The sequence below is a fragment of the Vicugna pacos genome, chromosome 25 (genome assembly GCF_048564905.1).
Source record: "Vicugna pacos chromosome 25, VicPac4, whole genome shotgun sequence".
NCBI classification, from domain to species: domain Eukaryota; kingdom Metazoa; phylum Chordata; class Mammalia; order Artiodactyla; family Camelidae; genus Vicugna; species Vicugna pacos.
The window spans coordinates 37,531,690-37,557,022 of record NC_133011.1 but is presented as its reverse complement, the minus strand read 5'-3'; the positions used below and the strand labels follow the sequence as shown (position 1 = coordinate 37,557,022).

Here is a 25,333-nt window from a genome sequence, read left to right as displayed (position 1 = left end):
CTTATCCATGTATATCTAAATTCTGATTGAAATCTTATTTGTTACGTTTTTAACATCATGAGAATATTTTTTTGTCATAATGTGGAAAATACCAAAAGAAAACATATCAATTTGAGAATAAAACCTCCCTTTTTTGATAGCATGCCTGTGTCCATAATTAGATTTTTTTAATCCCAGCTCAGCGATTCATTGATTAACTGCTCTCTGAGGGCTAGATAATCTTCCCAAAGAAACCACGGGCTTCAGGCCCCTGGGCGGAGCACAGTCCGCCTCTGCCCAGACTCGGCAGAGGGCTACAAATGCTCGCATGCTTTGGTCACATAGATTAATAACAAGCCAGTACAGCCCCCTTTGGTCTTTTAACGTGTCCATGGCTCTTTATCTAAAACTCCTCTTTTTCCTTCTGGTACCTTTTTGGTCATCTGTTTCACCTTCAAGTCAAGCTGGATCATTTCTGTGGAGCTGGCGATTGGCCCGGAGGAGGGAATCAGCTACCTCACGGACAAGGGCTGCAGTGTAAGTGGCTGCGGGTGGCGCGGCAGGACACACCTGTCACTGGGCTCCACCGTGGACGCAGACAGGGGGCCTCGGGAGAAGCAGGTGGGCGTGCTCTGGGGGAAGATGTCATTCTGCCGTTAAACCTCCCAGTTCACAGCGTTTACTCCTCAAGGGGCAGAAGGGAAGAGAACGACCCTGTGCGGCTCTTCAGAGCTCTTTAGTCGGGAAGGAGAAGCGTCACACAGATTGCTTATTCATGCTCCTGAGGGTGAATGGGGCTGTTATCTGAAGAAGTTTGGGGCACTCACTTCTTCATTCAGTTCCATATCTGAATATAGATACGCAGCCGCTTCCGGCTCTTTCCAGAGAAGACGTGCCTCGTGCTTTCCCAGCTCTCCTCTGAGCCCTCCCGCACCGCTGGTCCTCCCGTGGGAACCCCGCTGGCCCCGCCACGCCCACGCCCTTTCCTTCTCTTCTCCGGGAGGGGCCGGCCGCTTCCTGTGCTCGGTTCCCACAGTGCGGCTGAGCACCTGCTGGGGGCCCAGCAGCCAGAGGGCCCTGCCCTTGCGTGGCCTGCAGTCAGGGTTGGGGCGGGCACCCACAGTGACAGGTGTGCAGGACAAATGTGGTGCCTGAGGGGCTTCTTCTCAGACACAGCTCCACCAAGGGCTCTCTTCCCTCAGCGTAGTCATGCGTGTCCCTGTACAGGTGACTGCATGTAAGTCACATACCTGAACAGGGGTGCCCTTTGTTTTCCATTCCTTTCTCCGCAGCTCCTGTGTCCCCCAGTTCCATTTTCCTGAGCCCTTCCCTTCCCCCACACCCATGGGAGATGACCCCGTGTTCTCCTGTGCCTGGTTATTAAAAAGTGCAGTGGTCTTGGGGCATCCTGTCCCATGCGGTAAGACCCGGTCCTGCCGGTCCTGCCAGTCCCCTGGGGCCAGGTCAGGGCACTTGCAAGCCTTTGTCGGGCTGACACATCTGCACCCTGCAGAGGTGTCGTCGGCCCTCTTCTGCGCACGTCTTCATCTTTATGCAGGGCTACTCTTTCTACTTCCAGGAGACACTGCCAGGGCTGGGTCCCTTCAGGTAGTTTTAATTTTGAAAGCTTCCAGATGGCTTTTCAGGAAGGCTAAGAACCTTCACATTGTGACCAGCAGCACTCACTGGCCGGCAGCAATTGTAAAAGCTCCTTTAATTTTTCCATTTTAATAGGTGTAAAATGACATTTGCTCAGTTTGATGCAAAGTGAACATCTACGGAATTTAAATGTACATTCGTGTCCCGGCCGTTTTGACTCCCACTTCTGTGAGTTATGCTCACATCGTGTATTTTGCCTCGTTTACTGATACTGTTGTGTTGGGGCAGGGGGGCAGTAAGAACATCGGTTAGCTCTCACAGCAAGACGTCTGGTGCTGGAGGAGTTCCAGGATGATCTGTTCACGAGCCCCATTACCTCCTCATTTACAGAAGATCTGTCTTTGCCATTTTCAGCACGTTGCCAGTCCTTCTGCCTGGTTGTCCTCGGAAACCCACATGTCATTTTCAAAGTGATGTCCTGGGGCAGTAAAGGGGGCGTGTCTGTGTGTGTGAGAGACGGGGAGAGAGAGAGAACATTGACCACTTACAAAGCCCCTTATGCTCATATGTATGTGTTTTTATTTGAGGACTGTTTTTGAATAGTTTTAGGTTTACAGTGAAATTGAGAGGTGGGTAGAGAGACTTCCCATGTATCCCCGACACAGTTCTCTTTTTCATTTCAATTTGTAAGTCTCTTTACACTTCAAGAAGTTGGTGTGTTTTCATTCATCTTTGTAACAATTTATTTACAAAAATCTCTCATCCACCGGTCATGTTAAGTAGACCGGTCTGTGTCCCCCGCGTGCCCTTTCTAGCCACTAGTCCTGCCCCAGGGGTGGCCGCCATCCTGATTTCTGGCATCACTGATTAACTTTTCAGTAAATCCTGGGGAGCCAGCTGGTTGTTCACAGAGGAAGATGTAACAAAAGTCTGTTCCAGCTGAAGTATCAATGTACTCGTGAAAGATAAAATGATAAATCAAGTTTTGGAAGAAAACACAGGGGACTATCTTTATAACTTTGGGGTAGGTAGAGATTCCTTCAACGGCATAAAAATGCTAACTCTGAAAGAAATTGTTGTTAAATTAGGCTACTAATGTAGTCTAATTAGAAAGAACTTCTCATCAAAATGTAGTAGAAAGGCAAGCCAGATACTTATATTTGTCAAATATAAATATAAACATATTTGACCATAGATTTTTTGATCCAGGGTAAAGAATGACAGCAGATCATTAAGCAAAGGGCAGCCAACCCAACAGAGGATATCCAAATAGCCAATAAATAAGTGGAAAGGGGTTCAGCCTCACAGCCAGGTAAATGCACCCTGTGATACTGTTACACACCTACTGAGTGGCTAAGGTGAGACCTGTAACACCAGGTGCTGGCAAGCGTGTGGAGCAGCTGGACCTTGCCTGCCGGCAGAGGTAGATGGGCACAACCTCTTCAGAAAGCTCTGACATTGTCTTTCTTTAATGTAGTCTCATATTTTCTTGCAAGGTTTTCTTTGTCTTTGTACATTTGACCCATGTGGATTTAGCCCATGGTACAAGACAGGGTGGGCACCTGCCTAGACTCCTAGGGAGAGAAGAGTAGAGGTGGGCTGCCATGTGTCCAGAGGCCGGGCTCTGCCGTGCGAGGCTCGGGGTCCCAGTTGGGCCGCCTGACTGCCAGCATCGTAACTTTGGGTCCATTCCTTCCGGTGGCTGTGTTTCCTTGTCAGCACAATGGCAGCGGGAACTGCAGAGTGTTAATTAGCTAAGAGGGTTGTGGGGGGATCAGGTCAGTGACACGTGTGCGGTGTTGAGATCATGGCCTTGCACCAGGGTAGCGCTTAGTGGGCCCTGGCCGCCCTCGTCCCCTCGTTGCCCTGTCCGTGTTCTGGGTGAGCACCAGCGTGTCAGCACAGTAGATGACGTAGTCTAACCTTCTGCCTCTGAAGTGGATCTTCCTAATTCCTGTCGTCGTCTGTGTCTGGACCTCTGCTCTGGTCCAGGGCCCCCGCCGTGTCTTTCTATACCTGTTCCATGCTGCCTTGATTGCTCTGGCTTGGTACCACTCCCAGGGTCATCTTTTTTGGTGTACTTTCTGTGTATATCATTCTTCTTTTGTGCACTTTCCTGGCTATTCCTGGTTTAGTCTTTCAAAACGAAATTTATAAGATGAACAGAAAATGCTGTTGGGATTCCATCTTGTGTGTTAATTTTGTGAAATTTTGTGAAAGTGGATATTTTCAGATATTGAGTTATCTGTCCCCAAATATGGTATGTGTGTTCAGGACTTCTTTTACATCCTTCAGTAAGATTTCATAGCCTTTTCCATATAGATCTTTCATGTTAAACTAGCTCGTAAGTATTGTACAGCTTTTGGCCTTATTATGAATAGATTTTTTTTTGGCCTTTTCCAATGTAAAATTCATACTGAGCACATAGCAGAATATACTTGATTGTTGCCTATCGTATATTCAGCAACCTTGTTCATGTAATGAGTCATTTTTGTTAGAACCTTAGATTATCTAGGTATATAATCATGTAATTAGCAAAAAAAAAAAAAAAAGAACTGGTTTAACTTTTCCCTCTCTAAATAATTTTTTCCTCTTCTCGTATTCACGGGTACCTTGAAGACCAACGTGTTTAATTACTGGTGGTAAAGGATTTCCCTGTCTTGTTTTAAACTTTGATTTCTCAGCTGAAAGTGTGTCATTATTTAGGGTAAAGTTTGTTGTTGGGTTTTAGCGTCTTAAAGTGTCTTCAGTGTTTTTAAACTACGCCCTTCTATGCTTAGAAGTTTTATTAAGAGTGGCTACTGGATTTAATCAAGGGCCTTTTTAGCCTTTATTGATATAATCCTGTTTCCTCTTTTAATGTGTTGTTAGTGTGTATTGACAGATGTGCTGGCATTGAGCATTTAACAGCTCCTGCTTGGCTATGGAATTTTATTCTGACACTTTTTGTCTTCTCTTTGTGGGGACAGGACACACTGGTTCTGTCAGGTGAACTGGAGGGCTTTTCATCACCTTGTGGCCGGATTTTTTTTTTTTAATTTATTTATTTATTTAGGTGATGGAAGTACTGGGGACCGAACGCAGGGCTTTGTGCATGCTAAGCACACGAGCTGTACCGCTGAGCTGTACCCCCTCCACCCCGCACCGTTCTCTTGTGGCCTGAAATGTTTGAAGTCAGAGTAGAATTGTTTTCTGTGAAGGTGGATGGAGTCAGTCTGTATGGCCACATGGTGCCTTTCTCGGGGACGGGTGTTACACTGCCTTTTCAGGCTCTTCTGCAGCAACGGGTCTGCTCGGTCACCGTTTCTCGTGTCGGCTTTGGTAATTCGTATCTCTTAGTGTACCGTCTGCGTCTCTGTGTTTTCAAATTGTTGCTCTGGAGTTGCAGCTCATCATTCTCTTAGAATCTTGACAGTAACTTTATTTCTGTGTCCTTTTTCGGTCGTAAGTTCGTCAACTTGAATTTGGCTCTTCTTTTCAGATTTGCAGAGGGTGTATTTATTTTAGCTGTCTTTGAAGGAGAAGTTTAGGGGCTAGGGTTATAGCATTTCTATTCACTTTCAACAATTTCAGTATTTACCTTCACAGATCCCCTCTTCCTAATATCTTTCGGTTATTTTTATCCTTTTCTTCTGCTATTCAATTTAAGTACTTCTTTAAACTTTAATCTCGTGTACTTTAAAGGTCATTTTCTTGCACAGCTTTTAATATGTTCTGCCAGTTTTGGTACTCTTCTTTTCATTGTATTTCTACATAGTTTGAAATTGCATTTCTATTTCTCTATTACATTATAATATTGTTTAATTTTTACTTAATTTTCAAGTAGCTCCAGGGGTTTGGGGTCTCATTTTTATTATTTCTATTGTTATTGGCTTATGAGCTGAAAACATGGTTGTTTTAAACATTAATTATGTTTTATTTGTTACAGTTTTCTTTATAGCCAAGCATATGGTTGATTTTTGTAAATGTTCCATGAAAATAGAGTATATTTATCTACTTGAGATTATAAGGATCCCTGCACCTTAGAAGTAATTTACCGGTTGTATGAAGTAGAAGGAAACTAGGAGGGGCTGTCAGGGTCGACCCCGGGAGTCCCTGGAGCACCAGCCCTCCTCGTGCTTCTGTGTGCCACACCCGCCCGCCTCCCCATCCTGTGCCTTCTGTGGGTAAACGTCCCACTCTTGGATAAGACCACCTACATATTTTGGCTCAGGAGCAGATTCAGTGGTGATGCTCTTGCTGATGTGAGGAAGGCTAGAGGAGGAACGTGTTTTGAGGGAGGTCCCTGTGACCAGGCTGAGTGTGCAGTCTCTCCCTGACGTCCAGTGGGGATATCATGGAAGGGTTGCATACATGAGTCCGAGTTCAGGGCTGGAGATGGTACTCATGCCTCGGGACTGGACGGTATTGCTGGGCCGTGCACAGCTAGGGAGGAGGATGTGGCTCGGCACAGAGCCATGTGGCACTTGCGTATTTGTGGACTGAGGAGGGGAGAAGCCAGCAAAAGGAAACAGCACCAGGGAGGTGGGAGGAACCCCATGAGGGCAGATGCCACAAGGGCCAGGAGAGGAGAAGGGGCTGGGGACCCTGCTGCGTGCTGCCCAGAAGCCCAGGGCAGAGAGGATAGAGGGCTGCCGTGTGGAGGCTGGAAGGCCTTAGAGAGCGCACCTGTTTCCCTGTGGAGGAGAGCTGAGTGTGCAACACCTGTGAACTGTCTCTGCGGCCGTTGGTGCTTAGGGGGGACTTGGCAGGAAGGGCTGATACCTGTGGCATTCTGAGAGGAGGCTCTAACCAGACTGGTTGTGTGAGTCAGTGTGTAGGAAGCGTCACGTGCGAATGACCGTTGTCATGAGGTGCTGGAAGGAGAAAAGACAGATGAGCGTGTTTTATCTTCACAAGACGGAAGAGAGTTTATTCTTCTTGGGAAAGTGAACACATGTCTGTGTGGGAGGGTTTGGATACCTGCCCCACCCCCAGCTCCGTCGCACTCTGGGGCTTCAGTATGTTTCACACACTTGCTCCAGCGCAGGCAGTAATGGGAATATTTTCCCGTTGGGAGTTGGGAGGGGGCTGAGGCCCTTCTCTATGTGAAAAGGGAAGCAGAAGGTTCAGTTGGACCAAGAATTGCCCACGGTTCCCCTGGCGGCAGGTGAGGCGTGGCGGGGACTCCTTTCTGCTTCCTTTCTCTGTCTTGTTTTTGCTCCGTGGTGCTGGTGACCCCTATTCCAGCTCCTGTGGCTGGAGTGCTCCTTGGCCATCAGGAGCACAAAGAGCAGACACATACCTAACCATGAAGTGAGCAGACAGTGGTTCACGACTGCTCCTCAGGAGAAAGGCGACAAGGACAATCGCTTTCCCCGGACGTCCGGTCTTGGGAGGTGTCTTCAGGAGAGGTGGTGGTCGGGACCGTGAGGACTGCACAGGAGGGTTCATGTGAGTCTTTCTTCTGGGTCCAAAGTGTCTTCCTTTTCTTTCCAAAGCCCACTCATCTGGCCGACTTCAATCAAGTGCAGACCATTCAGTATTCAAACAGCGAAGACAAGGACAGGAAAGGAACACTACAGCTGAAGATAGCAGGTGCACCCGAGGTGAGGAGGCTCAGTGCGTCACCGGGGCGGGGGCGGGTAGGGAGGCACAGTGCTGTTTAGAAATGGTGGTTGTTTCAGGAGAGGGATGACGGTTTCGTGGGTCATCAGAACCACGGCTTTCTCTTGTGTAGTGAGTGTTACCTTACAGGTAATAATGGTTAAATGCCCTCAAGAATAGGAGACAGATTTAAAAAATCAGTCGAACTTTATTGTGGAGACGATGGAAGATTGTCTTGAATTACCAGGAAAACCCAGCTCTTAGAATGTTGTGTATGTGTGTGGTAAGCAGTGGTGTTTCCCAGACTGTGGTGTGGCACAGGTGGCAACAGCTGGGATAACTGCCACCGCAGCCGATCTTTCTGCCATATGTGTCGCCCACCATTCCACACTTAACACAGACTCCAGGAGCAGCACCTGCCACCCTCAGCGCTGAGCGAAAGAGGTGGCCGAGGTCCCCTGTGACCCTCGCTCTGCCAGCGAGGAAGCCAGGCGAGGCGGTGGTAGAGATGGGTCCGCCCAGTCAGTCTGGACCCAGAGCCGGTCCTGATCGCGGGCAGGGTCGTCATCCAGGGTGGGCGTGCACGAGAAGTGGTCGTTTGGCAGCTGTTGCGCAAGATGACCTTTCTGAAAGTGGACAAAGCAGACACGTCTGGGGAGTCTGAGCGCCCGGCCACTCATGAGGCACGAGTCGGGAGTTCCCGGGCCCGCACACCGGGCTCCCCGCTCTGCCGCAGCCTTGCCTGCATGCGTCCAGCTACGCTGCCGCACTTCCTGTCGTCCCTCTGCTGCATGATTGCGGCATTCCTGAGGCTCTGGGAAGTGCATTTGAGTCTCAGGACTAAACAGACGGTACCACGAAATATTATGTCCCAATCGCAGATTGAAATGTCCAGCAGGTGCCTCCGTAGTTTTCTTGTCTGCGGCGTGGTTTTCAGGTGGTCCTCCCTGCTGCTTGACATTAGGATAACGCAGGCGAGACGAATGGGTCTTCAGAAGGAGGTCGTGATCGCTGTGTGAACTGCACACACTTGTGCCTGAAAGGAAAATACAGCTTTGATTAGCTCCTGGATAACATTTAATGATAGGTCTTTAGGAAATTTATCAAAATTGCATGTTCTACATGAAAAGAGTGATTTCTAAGCTCTTAGGCAGAACGTGCTATCCATGCTAAAAATAATGAAATTTCATGAATTTAATGTTAGAAAAATTATGGTGGATGGTTGATAAAAATTTTCTCCACGTTTGTCTAGTTTCTAAAATAACCCACACTTTAGCTTACTGACTTTCTAAATTCTTTCCTTAATTAGAGTGTGCCTGAGGGGCCAGACATTCTGGAGGAAAGTATTTTTCTTCACCGCCTTTTGTTGTAGAAAGGGAATCTCAGTTTAAGTGGTTCTTTTTTTCTGGATTTGCCTTCTGTCACATATTCTAGGAATAGCATCCTTAAATATCAAACTTCCTTTTTCACTCAAACCTTCTGACAGATCCTGCTTCACTCCCACTCTTGTCTGTTTTCAAGTGCATCTAGAGAGCTGATGTCACAGGCAGCTGGCCCTTTGATTACTGGAAAGAACAATAACGGCCCTTTCTCGGTCTCTCCCCGGCTCAGCCTCTGACCGTGACGGCGCCGTCCCTGACCATCGCCGAGAACATGGCCGACCTGATCGACGGGTACTGCCGGCTGGTGAGCGGGGCCGCGCAGTCCTTCATCGTCAGGCCCCAGAAAGGTGAGCGCCCCCCCGGCTGCAGCCCTTCTTGTGGGTCACTGCGTGACTGTGAAGACCACACCGGCGCCTCAGCCCCGTGAACCTGCGCTCTTGTTTTTCTAGGGAGCGGATGCAGCTCGCAGCCTCGGGGCTGGGTTAGGATAGAGGCTAAGGAAGACGTTGTTTGTGTTTAGACTATTTTGAGCAACATGCTTAAAGTATTTTCTAGGTTACCGTTAGTATTTTTAAATAAACTTTTGGGATTGTTTTCTGGGTTAGAATAAAAATGTGCCCTGTAACTCATGATTAGTGAAGTCTCTTTCCTGTTTTTCTTGGAGAGCTCCAGCGCTCAGAGCAGTCACAGAACAGAGCTGCTCCTTGGCCGTGATGTGCTGGACCCCAGAGACAAGGCTCTGTCTCCTCAGCCTTCTGCAGGAGAGAAGGAAGGGGTATTTCAGAGGACTTGGATTTCTGAAATAAGTGAAAGTATTCCCAGCAGAGTAAGACGTGGTGGTAGCAGGAAAAAACTGGGCTTGGAGTCATATCAACCTGTAGATTCAGATCACGAGTCTTCTGCTGCCATCCGCAAAGAACTTAGCTCTCGGCACCCCAGTTCTCTCTCCCATAAAATACGAAAGGCGATACCTGTCGTCCCTTGGTTGGGGGTGTCAGCCTGGTGTCTGTGGGTGGCTGGCGCTGTGCCGGCACAGGTGGCACTCGCACATTTCAGCATTGCCGTTGGCCCCAATGCTGCTGCCAGCTGCCGAGTGGTGCTGACAGCTCTGAGCCTTGGCTTGGAGACTCCTCATCCTTCAGGGAAGGACACCTACTATGTAGCCTGACAGGTGGGTCACAGTCGTCCCCATAAAGCAGCCGGCCCTGTGGCAGGTGGACACAAGGCCCCTGCCTGCACTCACCTCCGTGAGTAGGGTGCTCACAGAGGGGGAGTCGGGAAGGTCCGCGGCGCTGGATCTGCTGGGGCCGAGGATGTGGGGAGGCACAAGGCAGGCAGAGGACAAAGCCCTAGACTCCGGTGCCGGCGAGCAGGAAGCCCAGCCCGCCTGCAGCGAAGTCCGTGGTGCTGACAGCGCGGTGGTGGGCAGCGCGGCAGTGGGTGTGAAGCGGAGCATCACTGGAAGCTTTGCTTAAACGTCAGTGTCATGATGTTGTGCTCTGAAAACCATATCTAAAGCCATAAAAGCCAGTAAGCACATGGATTCCAGGACGTGGCTAATCTAGCAAAAATGTTCTCTCAGTGTGATCAGATCAGTAAAGTCTGTTCACTTACATTTTTTTCTGAATTATAGTGCATATTTATCATAGCTTTCTTTATATGAAAGATAATGAATTTGCTTTTAGAAATATCTCAAGACTGCTCTCAGTTTAAAAAAACTTTTGCATCCATGAGCTCTTGAGTTTTCATTTTGTGCTTTAAACAGAGGCATATACCTTGCAAGCATTATTGAAGTGTTTGGGGAAGATTGTGTCACATAAAGGTAGTATTCTGTGAAAAATGTTAAATGTGACGTATTGCCTGTCTCCTTTTTAGTAAATAAATTTTTTGCATTTCATCCTAATTTACCATAATGTTCTTTATTGGTTTGTTGGTATACAAAAAAATTACATCCAGACAGTAGGCATTAAATAAGCTGTTCCATGTTTCAGTTTTCACATCTTCCTGTGTTGGTTTTTAATTGGCTTTTTTTCTCCTTTAGGGAGAAACATTTTGATATCAAGTCTCATGAAATGAGATGCATTAAAGTCATCGTACATATGAAAACAGCATAAATGAAAATACTTCTCGTAAATACCTAGCAAGGCATTGGTTGCTGCCAATGTTGTGTTGTCGTTACAGAGTTAGTTATTAAGCTTGGATATTTACTTATTTATTCTAAATCATAGCATATCTATTTATTACATGGCTATTTTATAACAGATACCTAAAGTGAAGCTGTATTGCTTAATTGAAAGAATATTTTAAGTCAAACATTTTTAATGGATTATAGTCAGAAATACATAGACAAGAGCACTACATTTTTTTATGTAGTCTTTTTTTTTTTAAGAATTTCAAATAAATGTGACATGTTTCTACAACTCTTAATTTACCGTTGTCTTGGTAACATACTTTGAATAACAGTTATGTGTGTCCCCAGACGTCTTCTCTGGCTTATAAACTACTTACCAGGAAGCAGCAGCTGCCTGCTCGTGAGGCAGTCCACTTGTGTGATCTGCGGTTTCCGTACGTGAGCTCGGATGTGCCCGGAGCACTCTGTTAGCTCTGTGAGCCACTGTGATTCCTTAGAATTCATAAGTGCTTTTAAAGGTGGTTTCACTGGGGCAGAAAGCAGTGGGTCACGGGCCAGATGCCCTGAACCAGGTCCCACCGGCCCCCCACGTGACCTAGGCCTCTATTGTGAGGCGTTGTCTGACCTTTACCTGCAGGAAAACTATGTAGCAGTTTTTCAATTTTAGTAAAATTCTCAGAGGAAAGTATTGTGCAAATCACGGATAGAATTTCACCGTCCTTGAGCAGACTGTCTGCAGTAGGATGACAGTGGATGCTGTACGTGTGAGGGAGGGGCTGCGTGCTTGTCACTGACAAGAACCCGGAAGACGGGAGGAACAGATTTGACAGAGCTCTTTAGGATATAAATATGAAAATGACACAGAAGGGGGACATTTGTAACACGTGGAATGAAGAATTAAAATTTCTTGCTTCTGAAGTGTTCATATCAGCTCATGATATGAGACAGCCCAGGATGAAAATGTGCACGTTGTAGAATGCACTCACGTGTGTTCATTAAACACGTGGACACAGATGGCATCCCGTGCCCCGGAACACAGTCAGGTAGCGAGAAGACGGGCCGCACACACTCTCGGTGGGGCTCGGGAGGCGCACTCCCTCTCCCGTGGCAGCGTGAGTTGGTACCGTGTGTTCAGAGGACAGTGTCACCGGGCCTCCCTACATTAGTGCCCCTCCTGACACCAGCCCTACAGGGTGTTCACCGTCCACTGTCTACACTAGCAGAAAAGTAGAACAGCTGAGTGTCCCCGGGGCGGGAGCTAGTAAGTAAGGGAGGAAGCCTGCCTACACTGTGCAGCTGTTTGAAGGGACGAGATAGCACTGTTTTTGTGCTGAAAACCTGCATGCATGTGTGTGTATATATATCCAAACCTACATGTATTTATAAAAATAAAAGAAGTCTGGAAAGTTAAGTGTGGAGGATGGAATTGTGTGTGAAGTAGAGGAAGGAGCCTCCAACTTTCCCACTTTTTCTGTCCCCGTTACATACCTTTATGATTTAAATGTGTTACAATGAATGTATATTGTTTAATTAAAACACAATAGATAAAAATTTTTATTTAAAAAGTAAAAGTCTCAGTTCAAAAATCAAAATTAAAATGTGGATTAATACAAGATACATCCTTATCTCTAAGGAAGTTGAATATTCAGAGAAATAAGATAACTCATAAATGACAGGAGAAGACGTATTATTCATTCAACGTATAAATTTAAAGCAGTGTCAAAAGTTAACTCCTAGAATTGGGCGTTTTGGTTAGTGAGTACTTAGGGTTTTTTACATAATGCTGAAGCTGATAGTGTCTGTTGCTGTTTTCCTCGATATTCTGTTACTTTCTTACTGAAAATTTACTTTCTTAGGATCCTTCATTGTCAGTCAGCTCGTTTTCAGCCTTCTGACTTCTACCCAGCTTCTTATGAAGTCTGTAGTAACCAGGTATTTCATAACCTGGTTCTTTTCTCTCCAAGGAAATAAAAATTTCCACAAAGAACACAAAATAGCTGCAGGTGGCCCTGATGTGTCATTTGAAATCCGTGTTACTAGTTGACAGTGCGGAGTGTGAGGAGGATGGTAGTGGCAGCATTCATGGGGTAATAAACTCATGGCAGGGTTCTCTAGTTACTCTAAGTCTGGTCTTCATGATATAACATGGTTGTTTTCTTGAAATCTGGATGTCAGAAGGTCAGAGTGAGGACGCTGGATGCGGTTCTGCAGCGTATTGGGCATTCTACAGCAGCGGTGTGCACGTTCTCGCTTATTTAAGCCTCACAAGTATCCAGCCAATTAGGTGTTAGGACCTCTGTTTTACAGGTAAGTAAGCAGTAGTTCAGAAAGAGCAACCCACTTGGGGTCCAAGGCTGGTTCAGTTCTTCACTGACCAAGGAGTGGTCTGAGAGCCTGTGGAGTGCAGGGCACCTGCTTGGCGTGGGGTGCCTGTGGACAGGGCCAGTCCGACCTTCTCACTGTCCGATGCTCTGAAAGGACTCTGTTAGTGCAGCTGGAGCACCGGAGGGCCACCCAGAGCCGTTGGGGTGTTCCTAGAAGGGCTCCTTGGAGGAAGTCGCGCCAGAATTTAGCTTTGAAAGATTGAGAAATGATATTTCTTCCAGAAGGAAGATCCTCTTTCAAGGGGTGGAATGTGCAAACAGCATGACGTGTCCGGGGACGTACAGCATACAGTCACATGGGACAGGGAGATGGGAGAGACCAGACAAGGGCAGCCTTGGGAGCGCGGGGACTGGTGGGCTGAGCTCACGGGCAGTGCGAGGCGAGTGGCTGTGACTGCTCTAGGGGTCGCCAAGGAGCTGCCTGGGAGGCGGCAGAGGAAGCCCCCCACGGGCACACCGAGGTCGGGAGGCAGAGCTGAGTGGTAGCCGGTAGAGACCAAGTGGTGCCCTGTGGGTTCAGCTGAGATGCTTACCTTTCAGCCTGAGTTACTGCGAGACACCAGAGTATTAAGTTGGGGAATGACTTTAAACTTGTATTTGGGGAGGATTACTCTGGGAGAAACTTAGCTCGGGGACAGGTGAGTAGAGAAGATCAGCTGGAGTAAACCAGCGGCTCAGCACTTCCTGGCTCGTGAAAGGAAGGCAGGGAGGGAGCGTCTCCCCCACCCCGGGGAGCTCTGCGGGCTGCTGGGCTCCTGGGGGCCTGGCACCCCAGGTCCTCTGGTCACGACGCAGCCTTGGCTTTGTCGTCTTCGTATTCTAGGTGCTCCCTGCACAGGGTTGGTGTTGCTGCAGACTGTCCATCCAGTGCTTGGTAGAGAACGTTGGCCTTGCTTACGGCAAATCCTTCATCTTCTAGATCTCCTGGGGCGGACGTCTTTCACCATCTACCCCGAAACTTTGTTTTGATTAGGCCGTACCATTTTAAACAGTATGCAGCCACAGTCAGTTTGTCATAAATACTGAAAATAAAGCCAAGAAAACCCAAGATAGACAGAATAGTAACTTCCTTCAAGTGTTACTGCTGAAATTCTGAAGTAGAACTCATCTTCTTCCTCTGATTTCTACACTGAATCTTTTCAAAACGAATAGAAGGAGCCTCATCTCTCTTTTTCTTTTTTTTCCCCCAGAAGGTGAACGGGCTTTGCCATCGATACCAAAGTAAGTGCTGCCTTGGGTGTCTTGTTCCCTTGTTGTGCTACAGACTGTGAGGAAACCACTTTGCTTTATTATCCGTTTGCCTGAGTAATCACATTTCTACTTACATGCTTTTGGAACAAGAAAACAAGTATTTCCAGAAAGAAATCAAATCAGTTGTAAATCATATTATCTATTTAAGTTTAGTTGAATGTGTAGAATGAGTTTTCCCTGTAAGCTCAGTGCGGAAATGGTCCTAGTGATGACACTGTGGGGTCTGTCGTTAAACAGTCACTGTAGTTGGTGACAGTCTTTATAAAAACCTGTAAAAATAGGTACCAGTCTGGCTATTTTACAAGTGAGAAAATTAAGAATATGAAACTTACAGTAATTTTGAAATTTGTGTATGTCATGAATTTCATAGTAGATGTGTTGATCTATAAAATGAGAAGAAAGCCAAAGAGCTTATGTAATAACTTCTCTACTCTCAGCCAGTGTGCGAGGAAGTGAGGACCAGAGGAAGGTTACAGTCTAGACGTTCAGAGGTATAGGTGAATAAACACGGCCGTGCACTGAGTGCTCAGAGAGAGATCTGAGCAGAGTCCCAGGGCACCTGCAGAAGAGTCTGGCACCTGAGAGGCCACCAGGTGTAGGGATGAGGCAGAATCTGAGCGCCACCTCTGTTCCATCACTGTCCTCCATCACTGTCCACACCAGGTCCTTCCATTCTGCCTCCTCAATCTTTCAGGTCCATCCGCTTTTCCCTCCCATGATCCCTCCCCAGTTTTTAGCTGTCGTGATCACCTGTCTGGGCTCCTCCTGTAGACTCCTGTGTCAGGGTCCCCAGGACCACCCAATTCAGTGGTTCTCTGTGAGGAGCTGTCGGGACTCGGCATAAAACTCACGGCTGGGATAGTCGGCCGCAAAAGAAGACAAAGCAAAAGCGGCCCAGGGAGAAAGCGGTGGCAGGAAGTCCCGGGAAACCAGGGGTGGCGCGTGGGGCAGGACACGCCCAGCCCTCAGGAATGGGCGAGAGAACCCCTGAGGATGCCCGGTAGAGCCTCAGCGCCTGGGAGTTCACGGGGCCTGGTCACGGATGCACACTGTGCTTGGCAGGTCCCAGAAGTCCAGACTCCCAGAAGGAAGGCAGGAGCTTTACAGTGAACCGCATGATTTGTGCAGACAGGCTAAGCACCAGCTAGGGGTGGGGGAAACCCTCCCCGAGTCCGGGTTCCCACACAGCAGCCAGGGGCCGCCTCCTTTTGCCTGCCCTCCCACCCAGCATCCCAGCCATTCTCTGCAGCAGCCTGAGGGGCATCCTGAGCTCGCTGGCCCTGCCTCTCCTCCAGCCTTGCTTCCCGCCCCTCACACTCACTCCAGCTGCACTGACCTCCTTTGGTTCCTTGCTTTCCCCCACGACCCACCCACCCTTCCTCCTCCCTTGTCCTCAGCTGGACTCTGCTCAGGTCTCTGCCTGCTTCCCCTCCCCTGGGAACCTCCCATGGTCCCTAGTCCTGGGGAGCATCACTTTGCCATCATGCTTACCAGTTTAAAAAATTACCTCTCTGCTTTTCACACCCCTGTGGCCTCGTTCATGGCCAGGGTCATGTGGTGTTGCAGACCTGACACTGGGCAGTATCTGGCACCTAGTAGGTACACAGCAGCTGAGCCGGTGAGTGGAGGGATGGGTGAGACCAGCTTTCTCTTAGTTTTTAGGTCATGTGTTTCACAAACTCAGAAATACCCCATAGATACTTATTAATGCCCCACAGCAGGCAAGGAGCTAGTGCTCAGAGTATCTTGAATTGTGGAAAGTCTTTAAGAGATGACTTCAAGGATTAAAACTTACAGGAATCATAAACAGATATAAAAAGGTAGATTAGAAGTGGTAACACATACTAGAGGAACCCAACAAATAAAGCAAACCGTGAAAGAGCAGAATTTCCACAAATTGTAGAGCAGCAGACCCTGTTAGTGCTGTTGGTCAGAGAAGTGGGGGAACCCCTGCAGCCGCAGCCGTGAGTGAGCTGGCTGAGCTGCGCCCCGAAGTGCAGCGTAGCGAGGGTTGACCCGTGTTTTGTCGGCAGAGCCAGAAGCAAATGACATGATCTGCTTAGGAACGCACACCCTGGGACTGGCCAGTGCGTGGAGCTCAGGGACAGTTGTGATAAGTCATGTAGCTGCCGTGCTTGTGTGGAAAGCGGCTTTGGTTGAACTTTCATAGTAAAGGTACCATTTCAAATATTTTGAGAATTCAGTAAAAAGAACTCAAGTCTACGGCTTCATGCAGTAATCCTTAATTACAGAGGTTATGCAGTTGCAAATTGAGTATTTATGGTTCCCAGAAATGATACATTAAGGTCTAATGTTTCCTAGTGTGAGTCCCATGTGTACTAGAAAAAGTTTCTACTCAGTTCTACAGTAAATGCTTACGTAGTTGGAAAAAGTTTTCTTTTATAAAAAAGCTTTATAAAAAAATAGTAGCTCTGACGTCAAAAAGACCGCAGGGTTCCTTCTTCCTCTGTGCTTTGTGCTTTCCACAGTTTTTAAGCTGAACTATGTCACTAAAACTTTTGGCCACATTTTTATTTTATGTGGGTATATGTGTAAAACACTGATGTTGTTGAGCCATTTCATGAAATAAGTAGCCAGATACTTTAAACTTAACCTTTTTTCAGTCTGTAAATAACAACAGTATGTATTAAATGCACTGCCTGCTCTTTTACATGCTCTGAATTTAAGGACCAGGCATATAGCGGTACTTCAGAATGCATTTTAGAGCAAATTTCAGGTCCAGGTGTTCTTTTCCCACGTTATTTTATAACTTTGGCCAGTCCCTTGCAGCCCAGCATTTTATGTAACCTGAGTCCTGTCCACCGTGTTGACTAGCGTGGTGGTGCTTTCAGGCACTGGCCTGGGCTGCTTCCTCAGAGCAGTTCGGCGCTCCTTCTCTTGTCTGTCTTAGTGTCTGATCTTTGTAACATTAGGGCAGTCTGGTGGTTTTAAGGGCCTCGGGTGGTGGAATCCAGTCTTTTACAAAATCACCCCTCCAGAATGTGTAGTCTCCGTGGGAAGGGGCATGGCGGTCCTGATCCTGGGCAGCACTGGGTTTGAGAGAACAGCGGGGTTTGGTCTGAAGGTGGCACTCATGGTTTGCACCTCTGTTGCAGGCTGGCCAACAGCGAGAAGCAGGGCGTGCGGACCCACGCGGTCTCCGTGTCAGGTAAGAGGCCCGCGCGGGTGGTGGAGCAGAGGGTTCCGTGGCGGCGGAGGGGAGCATCGCGGGTGGTGGCTGTCTGCCCGTCTTCATCATGAGCACTCCTCTGTGGGAGAGCTTATGGAAATTACACATCCCCACTACCCATATTTGCGTAATTTTATCATTGCAAACAAGTTTAAATACGGCTCTTGGGTTTTTTTTTAGAAAAGATATACATGTGTAATACTGGATCACTCATAAGATTATATAGAATTCCAAGCTGTTTTTCAGTTTTAATTCTATGTTAATTATATTTAGAGTGAAGATTTTTACTTTTGATTATAATTTATCTTTGCAGTTCAGCAGAAATTAACAAATACTTTATTTATTAGTTTTTGAAGTTCAGGAAATGTGAAATGTTTTTAAACAGCTTTTGTCTTTCACAATCAATATGGTGTTTGAATATTGGTTTTTTAAAAAATATAGTTAAGATATTGGCACAAGCATTATCTTAACTGTTTGCTGGTGTGATTTAAGTGTGGTGTGCTTTCCTTGATATGTTTTCAAAATACATGTGCCTTTTCTCTCTATTTAAAAATGTGGAAAATAGAGGGAAGGTGGGAAAAAGGAAAAAGCATCTTCTATGGACCCAGGTTTGGTATCTTAAAATACCTATACTACACGTGTGTGTATATGTGTACGTGTATATGTGTACGTACACATATATAATATGTTCTTGTATATGTCATTTTTCTAAAATACTGTGTTCCTCATAACTCTAGCACCTGACTTGAAAGAAATCTAACTCCTGTTAGTTTAATTTACCTTGAGTTAATTTTTATCTGGAATTTAGTTTTGTGCTTCTGCTTTGTTGATGACTGAATTATTAATGTTCTCACATACAAATATAATGGCTTTTTTTTATTGTCCACAAACATCCCACTAGCCTCCTCTCAAGAAATACTTGTTTCACATGCTTAGCAAAGACCCTCGCGTGATGGAGGGTGTGGGGCAGGCGCGGGTCGTGCTGTAGCTCAGGAGACGGATCAGCTCCCGGGGGCGGAGAGGAGTCGGTGCTGGCCCCCGTCCTGCTGGGCAGTGTCGCCTGCGGGCTGCAGGGTTGCTGGCACATCATTGCCTCCCCTGGTTGCTCCTGACCCCTAACCCGGCAGTGACGTGGGGGCGCCGAGCAGCGCTCAGTATTTCCGCTTAGGGGGGCCCGTCCTCGCTTGGTCCGTGGTGGGAACAGATAGTTGAGGAGACGGAGGACAGGCCCTCAGGGGCTGTGATCTAGCTGGAGGGGGAAGGCCCCCCGTTACGAGTAGGCCTCGTTGTTCCTTCCTGCTTATCCCTTAACCACTCAAGTTCGTACTCCAGTCCCTTCGCTCCATGAGTCCTTTGATTGCTGCCACCTGAAATTTCTGAAAGAGGCACTTCTCTGGGCAGGAACTTTCAGGAGTAATTTACAATCCGACAGATGAGGTCTTGACTTCTTAGCTAAGCCCCAGTAGCCTGCCTCCCCTCCTCCGTCCGCAGCCTGCCCCGCCCCCCATCACTTTCAGCCAGGTAAAGCTGGAATCGTGCCTCTCGCTGTCTCCTTACCTCTAGCGCTGCTCGAGCTGCTCCACCACCAGCATGTTCTTTTCACACATCAGGTCCTTTCCGTTTTTCAGTGATGCGGACTCACGTGTGCCTCCAGTTTGGCGGTTTGCCCACATGGGCAGAGAAGGCATTCAGTGCCAGGAGGATGTTCAGTGACAGGACTGATGTTTCGGATTCTTGTCCTGTTGATCCTCCGTCGTTCAGCCTATGGCTTGCTCCCTTTGGTGGAGTTGGACTCAGTGTGTCTTATTTATATCTTCCACAAAGACTGTAGAGCATAACATCTCACCAGCCTGGCCAGCAGGAGCCGGTGTCTTTTACTTAACCTATAAGCTATGAGGTTGACTCCTACAAAGCTGACACTGTTGCTAAACCCCGAGGTTATTTGTTTTCCTAGCGACCCGGAAACCCTGCACCATATGAGTGTGGTAGTGGTGCCGAGGGGCCCTTGCCCGCTCCCAGATCCCTGCAGAACCCTGCCCTCCTCCCCCCACCCGTAAGCTCATCTGTCTCCAGTCTAACTACAAGCCCGCCGTGATCATTTGCTTTTCCGTACACTGCGTTCTGTTTGACCCCCAGCAGACCCTACAAGGTGGATATTACACCAGTTTTACGTGAATTCAGTCGGATACTTACCATGTGCCCGCTGGGCCGGGCCCTTCTCCACATGCTGGGGCAGCAGTGAACAAAGCCAGGTCCCTTCCTCCGTGGAGGAGACAGACCAGAGACACTGAATTAAGACAAAGCAAGTAAATGGAGTTGTGGGAGTGCTCTTTAAAGTTGTGGCCAAGAAAAGTCCCTCTGAGCAGGTGACTGAATGTGGTGAGAGTTGGAATCTGCAGACATCACAGGACGGCAATCCCTGAAGTAGGAGCGTGGCTGACGCAGGCACCAGCTGGGTAGCAGAGAGCAGGGCAGAGGGCTCGGAGATGCCGTGGGCAGGGCGGTCAAGGTCACACACAGCTGAGAGGTGACATGTCTCTTTTACTAAGTACCCAGTGTGGTGTGCACAGCGCTGGGGATTGTTTAATCCCTACGGCAGCCTCACGAGGTCTCTGTCATCTCCCCACTTCACAGATACGAGGAAAGAAATCAGAGCGGTGAGCAAGCTTGTTCAGGGTCACCCAGCCTAACGTGCTGGGCTGGGACTGAACTCAGGTACTTACTGCCCTCTAGGCTATAGTGCCTTTCAGTGCCAGTTTAAGGACATTACCCCAAGTCACCACTTGGGAAGATGGAGAAGGTGGGACTCACCTTACTCCCCCATTTACGTTCACCCGAAAGTTCTCACTCGACCTGCAAGATGCCTCCACCTCCTGCAAGCCTTCCCTGGCCACTCCAGGAGCCTTCTTCCTCAGAGTTCTCCAGCCCACTGTCCATCTCACTGTTGTGGATAGTCTCTAAGTGGATGTAATGATTTTAGAAACCTTGTCTGCTAGACCACAACCTCACCATAGGCTAAGACATGTTCTGTCTGTCATTTATTGTCTGAGATGTAGTGTTTAGTTATTGTTTTTAAGTGAATCGATGGAGGCCTGAGCATGTTACGGAGCCGTGCTGAGACCTGGAGGAATGCCTTCCAGACACGGGAGCAGGAGGAAGAAAGGCAGGGACCCTCAGAGCAAGCAGTGGCCGTGAGAGCTGCTGGACTCAGACGATCCCTGTGAGCCGGTCACCGTGAACCGTCCTGAGTGCTTTCCTAGGAGGTTTTGGGCACGTGGCATGGGGGCTAGGCGGAGGAAGAATGAGGGTCCTGATAACTTCAGACAGCTCTCAACTCTTGAAGGGTCCCTGGCTAGGAAGTAAAGTGATACCCTTACATTCCGGAGACAAAGTACCGGGTGCTCCCTCGCACATCTGCTGGCAACTCATCTTCAGGGAGCACAGTTAAGCTGCTGCTGAACATACTCAGAGTTACCTGTGCAATCTAGACGGAGCTCATCCATAAAGGCAGTGTAAGGCTAACAGGTCTACAAAATGTCTAGCAGAGCCGTGCACTTCCTTGGGCACAGTTTTCTGAGGGCCTGGAGTAAGTTGTTAGGAAACTTGTGCTTTTAAGGAGCTCGGTTAGAACTGGGATGGACAGGCCATTGCTTGTGCTCGGGGTCTGTAAGCGTGGTCAGAGCGGGCTGGGCCTGGGTGGGGCGCGTGCTTGAGCGATGTTTGTGTGGGTGAGAATTCCCCAGGATACAGGAATTTCCGGGGGAAATCAGTGAGGAAGGCTGGATTTAACTGTTTCAGAGGTGTACGCGTTGTTTCCTGTTTGGCTGGCTTTTGTGTTTTGGGGTTTGGGTTTTTCAGTAACCAGGCCCTGCATCAGGTGGTAGAACCTGAAGTGTAACCAGGAGTGCAGGTGGCAGCGTGGCTCGTGTCCCACGTCTGGGTTGTAGCAGGGGGACTGGGGATCATTAACAGTTTTCTCTCTTGTGTGTCTGTCACAGACACCACGGCAGTGACCTTTCCCTTTCCTTAGATATTTGAGTTGATCGTCTCTGCTGAGCTGTGGTGCTCAACAGGTGCACTTGACGATGATACTTTTTCAGTTTTCATTATGAACTTGAAAAAAATTTTTGTAACTTTGTATCAGCTTCTTTGGTTTAGTTGTTAATCATAGAGCCTCACTCCACTTGTATAGGATTACTGTTAATGTTTTTCAAGTTAGTGACTGAAAATTGTTCTAAAGTAAAATATACTTAATAAAATAAACGTTATTTGTATTAAGCTACTTCATTACAAATTCTGGAACAGCTACTGTGTATATGCAGAAGCAGTCTGTGAACGGAAGAGTTCTGTGAAATACAAGGTGGAATACGTATGGCCCATAATAATTATTTGAATTTTTTTCCCCTTTTTTTCTCCCGGTGTCTGGAGCTCTGGGTCTGTTAGTCACTCCCTGCCATGCCACTGCTTTGTGAATACAGGAGACGCTTACGTGTGAGTGAGGCTCGGAGCTCCTGCCTGGCACGTTCTCTGCCCTTGCCTTGTTTAACACTCAGGGCCTCGTCCTTGCACTGTTTCCACTTTACAGAGGAGGAAACTGAGACTCGGAGCTGAGGTGCAGGCCTGGCTCCCGGAGCGGGCGGTGCTGGGGAGCCTGATGCAAGCCCCGGCCCTGGCCTCCAAAACCCAGCGTCTCCCCATCAGAGCAGCTGTGCCGTCGGGAAGGCTTGCGCTGCTCACGTGTGGAAGGGAGGGTACTTCAGAAGCGCCTGAGTGTGGCTTCAGAGTAGCTTTCCCCCGTTTATCAGGAATGGCGCAGTGCTGACTCATCCTGACTCTTCCGTCGGAGTTCGGAAGTCGGTCCCGGACTCGGGTTCGAAAGGTTCCTTCTGCCGGGTGCACGCCCTGCTTTCACTCTTGGCAGTGTTGGGACTTAGAAGCTAGTCTGCATCTGTGCTGGAAGCTTGAGCCAAACGAAAGCTTTTAGGAGTTCTTTTTTAAATGCCCTAATTTAGAGTATTGTCACCTGGTTCATGTGAAGTTAATTTTTGTAAATTGTAGGCTTTACTACACAACTTAATCAAGTTAGTGCTACATAGTAATTGTATTTATTAAGATCAAACTACACGAGTCAACATAAAATGTGTTTGGTATTTTTATAAGCAAGTTACCGTGTGAATGAAAGGATGTCGTCATGCTTTTTGAATTCTGAGTTTTTCAACTTTTTATCCTGGGAAATTTCACACATGTGCACAAGTAGAAAGAATAGAATTGTATGGTGATGGTCACCCAGGTTCAGTGGCTAAAACCCAGTCGCAGCTCTGCCTCCACCCACTCACACGTACATGCTCCCTGCTGGTTGTCTTGAAGCAAATCTAAGGCGTATCATCTATAAATGTTTCTAAAAGGTAAAGATTTTAAAACAAGATTATTATACTGTAAGAAAGTTAACAGCCACTCCTTAGTACCAGCCGTCTGGTCAGTGTTCAGATTTCCCTGGTTAAGGCACCTCACACGCAGTGTTGTCCCGCGAGTCAGGCCAGCAGTGCTGTGTGCTTGGCTGTGTCTCCTCTCTGTGGGCTGGGCCTCCTTTTTCTTTTTTTCTTTTTCTCTTTTCTTCATTGCAGTTTATCTGTTGAAGGAATTGTGTCACTTATGCTGTGTTCCCACACTCTGGTCTGGCTGATTGGAGCTTCACGAGGTTGTGTTGGGCTGGTTCCTCTGTGGCCCCTGTGTTTCTGAATTTCCTATAAGCTGGTCTTTAGGATTGAGAGAAGTTTGGTCAGATTTGGGCTCAAAGATTTTGGTTTTACAAGAACATGCCATAGGTGATGTGGTAGCATCTGGCTGTCTCTGTGATGCTCAGCTGATGAGTAGGTTTGGTCAGTCTGTGGTCCGTTTATTAGAAAGTCCTGTGAGCAGTTCACCTATTGGCTTTGATGCTACTGACGATCGTGCCTGGATTTCATTTGGGGCCCCAAAGCGGTGCCTCCAAGTCACCATCGTTTATTCAGCTGCGGCACTTCTGAAGACAGCCTTCCCTCATCCGCTGTGGCGTTCCCCTGAGGAGCCGCCCTGCTCCCGGGGAGGCTCCCAGGAGGCCTTTTGGATCTAAGGCCCCGTCACTCCATTCACTCCTGATGTCACTCAGAGTAAAAGCCGGAGCCCTGCCGGTGGGCTCCTGGTCTGCTGCTTCGTCGTGTACCATCCAGTGCCGTCGCCCCGCCTGACCTCCCGCTGTTCCTCTGCTCCCGGGAGGCTTTGAGCGAGTGACTGCTTCCGGACTTAAGGCTGCAGCCTCACAGGAAAACACCCCCTGTCCTGCCTCTGCTCTGGGTTTTTCCCTCCTTGGCACTTACATGTTGGCATACCACGCAGTTGACTGACTTTATCAACTTTTTGCCAAACCAGAACGTGCAGCAGTCAGGTAGGAGTCTGGGCCGTCCCACCGCCGTCGCCCCATCGCCTGCCCAGCGCTGGTAGGTGTCCGGCGTGCGTAGTCACAGTAGTCCTCTCACGTAAAGCCAGGCGAGGGTCCTAGCGCTTTCATTTTTAAACGACATGGGTGATAGTCTTGGTACTGCTCAAGAAGAGGTATGCTTAACACTGAAAAAAAAAAACAGTTTGCTTTCTGAGTTAATACAAAGAATATTCAGCTCAATTTAGAAGTAAAATGAACAATAAAAAAGTCGGCCTAGCTGACAGTTGTGGAGTGGTTGCCCATGCCGGGTGCCCAGGGAATCCCGCGGAATCCTCTCCGCACCTCCTTACTCGAAGGAGCTTCTGTTATTACCTCATTTTACAAATAAGAAAATAGAAACAGAAATTGGGTAACTTTCCTAAGGTCAGGGAGTGAGTAGTGGAGGTGGAACCTGAATCCAAATAGAGATTCTTAGATGTTTTATTTTTCCAAAACTTTACACTTAGAGGATGGTTATAAGAATAGTGACGTGGAGTCTCAAATGCTCTTTACTCAAATTCACTCTGTATTCTGACCCACTCGCTTTAGCCTTCAGTCTGTTTTTTTCTTTTTTTTTTAATTGAAGTATAGTTGACTTACAGTATTGTATTAGTCTCAAGTGTACAGCAGAGTGATTCAGTTAAAAGTGTATTTTTTGATTATTTTCCATTGTAGGTTATTACAAGATACTGAATATAATTCCTTGTTGCATATCTATTTTGTATTTAGTAATGTGTATCCATTAGTCCCACCCTCCTAATTTATCCCTCCTCTCTCCCCCTTTCCCCTTTGGTAACCATAAGTTTGTTTTCTATGTCCGGGAGTCTTTCTGTTTTGTGAATAAGTTCATTTGTGTCATTTTTTTAGATTCCACACATAAGTGATATCATGTATTATTTGTCTTTCTCTGTCTGACTTACTTCACTTAGTATGATCATCTCTAGGTCCATCCATGTTGCTGCAAATGACAATATTTTATTATTTTTATAGCTGAGTAGTATTCCATTGTAAATATACATACCACATCCTATTTATCCAGTCCTCTGTTGATGGACATTTAGGTTGCTTCCATGCCTTGGCTATTGTAAATAGTGCTGCTATGAACATTGGGGTGCATATATCTTTTCAAATTAGAGTTTTCTTTTTTTCCAGATACATGCCCAGGAGTGCGATTGCTGGATCTTATGATAGCTCTATTTTCAGTTTTCTAAGGAACCTCCAAACTGTTTTCCATAGTGGCTGCACCAATTTACTTTCCCACTAATAGTGTAGAAGGGTTCCCTTTTCTCCACACCCTCTCCAGCATTTATTTGTAGATTTTTTGATGACAGCCATTGTGACTAGTGTGAGCTGATAGCTCATTGTGGTTTTGAT

At 47.5% G+C, this 25,333-nt stretch overlaps 1 protein-coding gene across 15 annotated transcripts in view; it reads left to right on the top strand.

The window, feature by feature from the left end:
- PTK2 (protein tyrosine kinase 2) overlaps positions 1–25,333 on the top strand; it is a 200,064-nt gene that overhangs the window by 110,466 nt on the left and 64,265 nt on the right. For all 15 annotated transcript variants that reach the window (XM_072949793.1, XM_072949788.1, XM_072949789.1 and 12 more), the window contains 5 exons: positions 439–516; positions 7,059–7,166; positions 8,776–8,893; positions 14,252–14,282; positions 17,429–17,481. In XM_072949793.1, the coding sequence (XP_072805894.1) occupies positions 439–516; positions 7,059–7,166; positions 8,776–8,893; positions 14,252–14,282; positions 17,429–17,481 (388 nt within the window). The remainder of the gene's footprint in view (positions 1–438; positions 517–7,058; positions 7,167–8,775; positions 8,894–14,251; positions 14,283–17,428; positions 17,482–25,333) is intronic.